This window comes from Oncorhynchus clarkii, chromosome 17 (genome assembly GCF_045791955.1).
Source record: "Oncorhynchus clarkii lewisi isolate Uvic-CL-2024 chromosome 17, UVic_Ocla_1.0, whole genome shotgun sequence".
NCBI classification, from domain to species: domain Eukaryota; kingdom Metazoa; phylum Chordata; class Actinopteri; order Salmoniformes; family Salmonidae; genus Oncorhynchus; species Oncorhynchus clarkii.
Genome location: NC_092163.1, coordinates 85,585,588 through 85,594,603, shown reverse-complemented (window position 1 = coordinate 85,594,603; position 9,016 = coordinate 85,585,588). Strand labels below are relative to the sequence as shown.

Below are 9,016 nucleotides of genomic sequence, written 5' to 3'. Positions count from 1 at the left end.
CCCTCTATACACATTCACATTGACTGGAAACCCTTTCAGAAGCTACACTACTATACACTAAGCCTCCCTCCCTGTAACCCTAACACTTCAGAGGCTGCAGTACACAGAGCTGCGTCACATAACTATGATGAGGGAGAGGGGGAGGGGGACAGCAAACCAGAATACATATTACAGAGAGGAATAGAGATAGAGCGGCAGAGAGAGAGAGAGAAGGGGGGTAAGGAGAGAGATTGAGAGAGAAGGAGAATTGAAACGAATTGAGAGAGAGGGGGAGGGGAAAAGCCAACCACCATACATACTACAGAGAGGAAGAGCGATAGAGGGGGGGAGAGATAGAATTGAATACAATTGAGAGAGGGGGAGGGGGACAACCAACCACCATACATACTACATAGAGGAGAGATAGAGCAGCAGAGAGAGAGAAAGGAGGAGAGATTGAGAGAGAGTGAGAGAGCGAGAGGTGGTGGAGGAGAAAGAGGCGGAGGAGAGAAATTGAGAAAGAGAGAGAGATATAGGTGGTGGAGGAGAGAGCGAGAGATGCAGGAGAGGCAGAGAGAGAGAGAGAGGTGCAGGAGAGAGGTGGAGGAGAGGCAGAGAGAGAGGCAGAGAGAGAGAGAGGCAGAGGAGAGAGCAGAGCTACAGAGAGAGAGAGAGAGAGAGAAGCAGAAAGAGGACGAGAGGCAGAGTGAAATCATCTCTTGCAGACATTCGGGTTTCTGTCGCTGATGGGGACAGGCAGAGTAGCAGGATACCACCAGTACCTTATCGAGGGACAGCATCACCACATACACACCCTGCACTCACAAAAACACACCACAACACTCCATAGGAGAAGCTGGTGAAGCTCGGAGGGGGAAACAAGCATCTATTCTCTGTGGTGTGGAGAGCTAGAAGACTGGACTAGAGCCTCTGCTACACCACCACACCGTGCAGGAGCCTCATCCAGCTCTCCAGGATCCTCTAGCAGCAACAACCCTCATACATAGCTCTACTTCGATAGTACAGCTTTCTCCATCCGACCATCCGATAGCTCTCCACTCCACTTGCAAAGCTCTCTCCATCCGACTAGCTCTCTCTCTCAAATTTCTCTGTCAGCTCTCTCTCAACCGCTACCATGAATTTCCTGCGTCGCCGGTTGTCTGACAGCAGCTTTATAGCTAATCTTCCTAATGGCTACATGACAGACCTCCAGAGATCTGACCCTCCACCGCCTCCCCCCTCTACAGCCACCCCAGGAGTCCCAGCCACATCCCCAGGACAAGTTCCAGCACCAGCTCTCAATGCTGCCCCCCCAGCTCCAGAGTGTGGGCCCCAGCCTGCCCAGGCTTCCCCAGCCTCGGCCCCTTCTTCAGGCTCTGGGTTCTTCAGCTCCCTGACCTCTCTGAGTTCCATCACTAATGTGGTAAAACAAACAGCAGTGTCAGCTGGCTTGGTGGATCAGAACCCAGCACCCGGGCCTGGTCATGTCTCCATGAGATTTAAGATACTGCTGGTCATCGACGAGCAGCAGTACGTGTGGTGAGTGGACACCTGGACGGCATGACTCAACAAATCAGCTCATCCTGTTGGCTATATGAGAACAGTCAGGGTGGATTCCAATAGGGCAGTAGGAACCTGCACAGGGCTTAGGGCATAGGGATAACCGTATGGATCAGAATACACACTCAGATTGATGTTGGAGTTGGGTTTGTTGTCATAACTGTCTTAATGTAAGTTGCTCTGAATTAGAGTGTGCTAAATGTCTGAAATGGAAATGTAATGTCAGTTGTCATTGGTGAGCTGCAGGATCAGGTTGGATTGATTTAGGATTAGGTTGGACAACAGTAAAATATGACTGCACAAGATGCATCTGAGGTGTGTGAGCACTGAGCATTGACAATGATATTCTATTACATGCATACATCCTATTTCCTTTTCCCTTTTCCCATATTGAAATCAGTGTTTGAAGCTTGATAGTCAGATGGTTATACTATTTCAACACACAGCTACCACTCTATTCCCTGGGAATCAACAGCCCCCTGCTAGCTCTGGGCTAAGAGGGATGTTAAGGATAGAGACATGTTATGTTATAAAGAGGACAGAGAGATGTTATGAAGAGGATAGAGAGATGTTCTGTTGTAAAGAGATGTTCTGTTATAAAGAGGATAGAGAGATGTTCTGTTATAAAGAGATGTTCTGTTATAAAGAGGACAGAGAGATGTTCTGTTAAAGAGCATAGAGAGATGCTGTGTGATATAGAGCATAGAGAGATGCTATGTGATAAAGAGGGTAGAGAAGTTATGTAATAAAGAGCATAGAGACAAGTTATGCAATAAAGAGCATAGAGACAAGTTATGTAATAAAGAGCATAGAGCGATACTATATTATAAAGAGGATAGAGAGATGCTATATTATAAAGAGGATAGAGAGATGCTATATTATAAAGAGGATAGAGAGATGCTATATTATAAAGAGAATAGAGAGATGCTATATTATAAAGAGGATAGAGAGATGCTATATTATAAGGAGCATAGAGAGATGCTATATTATAAAGAGCATAGAGAGATGCTATATTATAAAGAGCATAGAGAGATGCTATATTATAAAGAGCATAGAGAGATGCTATATTATAAAGAGCATAGAGAGATGCTATATTATAAGGAGCATAGAGAGATGCTATATTATAAAGAGCATAGAGAGATGCTATATTATAAAGAGCATAGAGAGATGCTATATTATAAAGAGGATAGAGAGATGCTATATTATAAAGAGGATAGAGGGATGCTATAATATAAAGAGCATAGAGAGATGCTATATTATAAAGAGGATAGAGAGATGCTATATTTTAAAGAGGATAGAGAGATGCTATATTATAAAGAGGATAGAGAGATGCTATATTATAAAGAGGATAGAAAGATGCTATAATATAAAGAGCATAGAGAGATGCTATATTATAAAGAGGATAGAGAGATGCTATATTATAAAGAGGATAGAGAGATGCTATATTATAAAGAGGATAGAAAGATGCTATATTATAAGGAGGATAGAGAGATGCTATATTATAAAGAGGATAGAGAGATGCTATATTATAAAGAGGATAGAAAGATGCTATAATATAAAGAGCATAGAGAGATGCTATATTATAAAGAGGATAGAGAGATGCTATATTATAAAGAGGATAGAGAGATGCTATATTTTAAAGAGGATAGAGAGATGCTATATTATAAAGAGGATAGAGAGATGCTATATTATAAAGAGGATAGAAAGATGCTATAATATAAAGAGCATAGAGAGATGCTATATTATAAAGAGGATAGAGGGATGCTATAATATAAAGAGCATAGAGAGATGCTATATTATAAAGAGGATAGAGAGATGCTATATTTTAAAGAGGATAGAGAGATGCTATATTATAAAGAGGATAGAGAGATGCTATATTATAAAGAGGATAGAGAGATGTTATATTATAAAGAGGATAGAGAGATGTGTTATAAAGAGGATAGATATATGTTCTGTAATGTTATAAAGAGGATAGAGAGATGTTATTTTATAAAAAGGATAAAGAGATGTGTTATATTATGAAGAGGATAGAGATATGTTATGTTATAGAACAATGCAGATAGCCCGGTTAGCCAATGTGCGGGAGCACTGGTTGACGGCCCAATTGAGGTAGTATGTACATGAATGTATAGTTAAAGTGACTATGCATACATGATAAACAGAGAGTAGCAGCAGCGTACAAAGAGGGGTTGGGGGGGCACACAATGCAAATAGTCCGGGTAGTCAATTTATTACATGTTCAGGAGTCTTATGGCTTGGGGGTAAAAACGGTTGAGAAGCCTTTTTGTCCTAGACTTGGCACTCCGGTACCACTTGCCATGTGGTAGTAGAGACCATTTTTAGGGCCTTCCTCTGACACCGCCTGGTGTAGAGGTCCTGGATGGCAGGAAGCTTAGTCCCATGTATGTACTGGGTATGTACTGGATGTACTGGGCCGTATGCACTACCCTCTGTAGTTATAAAGAGGATAGAGACATGCTGTGTTATAAAGGGCATAGAGACATGCTGTGTTATAAAGAGGATAGAGACATGCTGTGTTATAAAGAGGATAGAGACATGCTGTCTTATAAAGAGGATAGAGAGATTTAATGTTATAAAGAGGATAGAGAGATGTTGTGGCGAAATCTGCACAGAGCCTTCACCGTGCACTGCCACTTTAAGAGCGCATGAGCAGTAAGGAAGGAGGAAATAAAGAGAGCTCATTCAGCTCTTTGGGGAGGGGCTCTTGGGTGGCGCGACAGTTTGATTGTGTGTGCTGTGCTGCAGAAGTTTTGTTTGTTTTCAGCGTGTGTAGTTTATAGAGTGTTTAACTCAATCATCGGTGTAATCGCTCTAGGTCGTGGTTGTTTTTGTTTGGAACCGCACGTTATGGATCGCACGGATTAGTAGCAACATTGTTGCGAAGCTTTAACATACAAACCAACAAACTATCGGACAGTCAGACAGTACACCGGCAGGCCTGAAGACCACAGCTAAGATTTCTCTTTTTCTCTCTCTTTCTCTTCCCTCTCGTTCCAGTGCTTTACCCTGCAACAGACTCTCTATTTTTCAAATGCCCTTCCCATTGAAGTTCATTAGAGCTGGACTATTATTGCCCTGCCAGAAGTATTTTGATGGACATTTTTGTTAAAAGGGAGGTTGCTTGCAAGTTGTGTATTGTTATGTGAACTGTATTGAGGTGAGGTGTACTAATGACATGTGGCCGAGAAGACTGTGGACATTTTTAAGGCCTTTGTTGTGTCGATGAACAGCCATTCATACCCTCTGCACTCATCCACTAGAAAATAATACAGATTATTGCAAATCCTCTGTTGATGACTGGGTTCGTTCTTGTATGAAGTTGCTGTTGAATTGCTCTGCCATTATTAGTATTAGTATTATTGTATGAGGTATTCTTGTCGGGGTTACCCCTGTGCTGTGATGTGGGTTTTATATGGTGTGTATTCTCTTTTCCCTCCACTGGCTATCTGGTAAACGGGCTACACTCTAGGCAGTCTCTTCTGATGATGTGTGTGGGTCTGGTAGTGGTACTCTCTCTATTCTACTCTTTTCCTTTCGGCATGGTTAATACCTGCCTGGCGCCCGAACAAAATCTTTCTTTACCCCTCTCTAATAAATACCGATACAATATTATATTATGAGGAGGATAGAGAGATGTCCTGTTATACAGAGGATGCGTGGAGTGGTTGAAAAACAAGTTTTAATGACTCCAACCTAAGTGTATGTAAACTTCCAACTTCAACTGTATATGATATGGTCATTATTTTAACTACCTAGCCAGCTACTTTAGCATTAGCTAGATAGCTTACAAGCTAGATACGAATCAAAACTTTGTTTAGAAAGTTGCTTTTAATTGCCTGATTTTCTAGATTGACATATATTAAATACATTTTCAAAACGAATAGGTTTATTGGTGTTAAAACACACCAGTTATGATATTTTGTACCACCAGGCTGCTGATGTCATGCAGCCTGTCCTTTTTGTGTTTATGATTTTTCATAACGACAAGTTTGATGTGGGACAACAATAGAATGTTAATGATGTCACTGCGACAACTGTATACAGACATCTCAATGGACGTAGCATAAACTAGCCTTTAGTCTTGAAATCTTTGGTTGTTTAGTACACTACTGTACTCACTCTGTTTAGCAAAGGCCTCCTGTGAATCCTTAAGAGGGTGTTAACGATACTGAATAATTGTAGACAAAGAAGAGCTCTCCACTAGGTGTACCAAATTATTCAAGGGACATTTTCTCAAAAGTAGAATTACAGGTTTATCAACTTTCAAAGCAGAATGACTTTCCAATTGTTCCTCAACTGCAGTAAATTACATACTATTTTCTAGCTCTGAGTCTCTACTTTTATCCAACGTAAAGAAAAGTTTTTAAAAAATACATAAGACTGAATCGAGCAGGTCGGTCACATATTGGAGCTTATTCATAGTGTTGAGGCATCCAGTGAGAGAAACTGCAAAGGCGAGTAGGGATTTGGAATCTTCAACCCTAATTGGAGGCCTCTATAACTTCTGTCAGCCTCCATATGTTGGCAACTGCGGAATCGATCTCTGGGTTGCCCCATGGTGAATTGCTCGGTACTGCCTTCAATAGTATGTTCAAAGACACGTGCAAAGAACCTGTAGTCTAGTGGGTCACCCTTAAACACTGGTACACTAAGAGCAACATTCACCAAGGTATTCTCAGGCCTTCCCATTGCATTCAGGTAATCAATCGTTCAATCATCATCTTATTCACGTTATGTTACAAAGTAGAACACAGTCGTATTACATGCTGAAATACAGTGATATGTCACATCATGTTACACCAACCTGATCTCTTAGTTTCATTTTGGAATTTGCAGTATTATGAATGAATGCCATATTATTTTTGATGCAATAATGCCATGTGGTTAGAGGGATAATTCCAACACATTATGCTACACAGTGGAACACAGTAATATGTCACATTATGTTACACCGTGAAACAGAGATGTCACATTATGCTACACAGTGGAACACAGTAATATGTCACATTATGTTACACCGTGAAACAGAGATGTCACATTATGCTACACAGTGGAACACAGTAATATGTCACATTATGTTACACCGTGAAACAGAGATGTCACATTATGCTACACAGTGGACCACAGTAATATGTCACATTATGCTACACAGTGGAACACAGTAATATGTCACATTATGTTACACCGTGGAACAGAGATGTCACATTATGTTACACAGTGAAACAGAGATGTCACATTATGTTACACGGTGAAACAGAGATGTCACATTATGTTACACCGTGAAACAGAGATGTCACATTATGCTACACAGTGGAACACAGTAATATGTCACATTATGCTACACAGTGGAACACAGTAATATGTCACATTATGTTACACCGTGAAACAGATGTCACATTATGCTACACAGTGGAACACAGTAATATGTCACATTATTCTACACAGTGGAACACAGTAATATGTCACATTATGCTTCACAGTGGAACACAGTAATATGTCACATTATGTTACACCGTGAAACATTGATGTCACATTATGCTACACAGTAATGTCACATTACGAAACCCAGAGATGTTACACCGTGAAACACAGTGGTATGTGACATCATGTACCAGCTCTGTGTCCCTGTTGTTTTTTCAGATCCCTCTCAAATATAAAACCATCCCTGAGTTTCATATGAAATGACAGGAATCTATTTTAGGTATTAAAGAACGCTGATTAACCGGAGGACACAACACAATTTGGCTCTGAGCTGCAAGACCTGCTGGGTAAATAATCACATTTCCTCCTGCTAGTGAGACAAAGCGGAGAGAGAGTACTCAGTGCTCTGTTCTACCTTGCTCTGTAATGACATTGACTCTCAGTACACACACACAATGAACAGACGCTGATGGGAAGTGAAAAGAGGCCGTGGGGTTCCACACTCTGTTCTGTTGCCCGGGAAACGGCTGCCTGACGCCCAGAGTAGTGACACGTGCTGCATCAGTCTGAGACAACGTCACATGACCTCCTCAGGGCTACTCTACTCCAGTCCACTGCGCCATGATGTTATCAGAGAGTGAGAGAAAAAGGGTGAGGGAGAGAGAGAGACGGAGGGAGGGAGGGAGGGATGGAGAAACAGGGAGCGAGGGAGGGAGGGAGAAAGAGGGAGTGACACCTTTGCTATATAAATATTAGCATGCGTCATTCGAATATGAAATGGCTTTTGGAGTTCCCACTGTTATGTTTCCATCTGCACCGCCATCTTTTTGGATGAATGTGTAAAACGTAATACACAACAGAATGTCAACTGCAATATTCAATGTTCCTCTCCACATCATGCTTTGGAGCAAACACATGTTATCATCATTCTATGGTAAATAGTTCATAAATTAACATTACATTTCCATGCTTGGTATCAGGCAGAGAAGCCTCTACATGCAATAATTTCAAAGATTGTACTGTGTTACAGTTCATGGGTAGGCATTTTTTTAATTTTATTTAACCAGACAAGTCAGTTAAGAACAAATTCTTATTTTCAATGACGGCCCAGGAACAGTTGGCTAGCTGCCTGTTGAGGGGCAGAATGACAGATTTGTACCTTGTCAGCTCGGGGATTTGAACATGAAACCTTTCGGTTATTAGTCCAACTCTCTAACCACTAGGCTACCCTGCCGCCCCACATAAGCTACAGACAGCGTTATGAAATGTAATGTCAGGTAATCTTTTTTATTGTATATAACTGTCTTAATGTTGCTGGACCCCAGTAAAAGTAGCTGCTGCTGCCTTAGCAGAAGTTGACAGCAGAAATGTGTGAAGGTGAGAACAGAACTGTGTGAAGGTGAGAACAGAACTGTGTGAAGGTGACAGCAGAACTGTGTGAAGGTGACAGCAGAACTGTGTGAAGGTGACAGCAGAACTGTGTGAAGGTGACAGCAGAACTGTGTGAAGGAGACAGCAGAACTGTGTGAAGGTGACAGCAGAACTGTGTGAAGGAGACAGCAGAACTGTGTGAATATGTAGGCAGAACTGTGTGAACATGTGAAGTAAGCAGCAGAACTGTATGAAGGTGTGAAGGTGACAGCAAAACTGTGTGAAGGTGACAGCAAAACTGTGTGAAGGTGACAGCAGATCTGTGAGAAGGTGGCAGCAGATCTGTGTGAAGGTCTGAAGTATACAGCAGAATTGTGTGAAAATGACAGGAGAAGTCTGTGAAGACGTAAACAGAACTGTGAAGATATGAAAGTAAAAACAGAACTGTGTGAAGGTGTGAAAGTTACAGCAGACCTGTGTGGGGGGGAGGTGAAAATTACTACAGAACTGTAAGATGGCGCCTGACCAGAAGGCAGACGTTTTACATGCCCCCAACTGATGTGTTTTTTTTTATTGATCTGCCTTGTTTGTAGCTTATTTAGTTACTTATTTTGTACATAATGTTGCCGCTAGCATCTCTTATGACTGAAAATAACTTCTAGAC

General features: G+C 41.5%; 1 protein-coding gene across 1 annotated transcript in view; it reads left to right on the top strand.

Moving 5' to 3' along the window:
* The first annotated feature begins 652 nt into the window (after nt 1-652).
* Nucleotides 653-9,016, top strand: part of LOC139371483 (synapsin-2-like) — a 218,542-nt gene continuing 210,178 nt past the window's right edge. The window contains 1 exon segment of the mRNA XM_071111936.1: nt 653-1,518. Coding sequence (XP_070968037.1) covers nt 1,115-1,518 — 404 coding nt within the window. The 5' untranslated portion in view covers nt 653-1,114.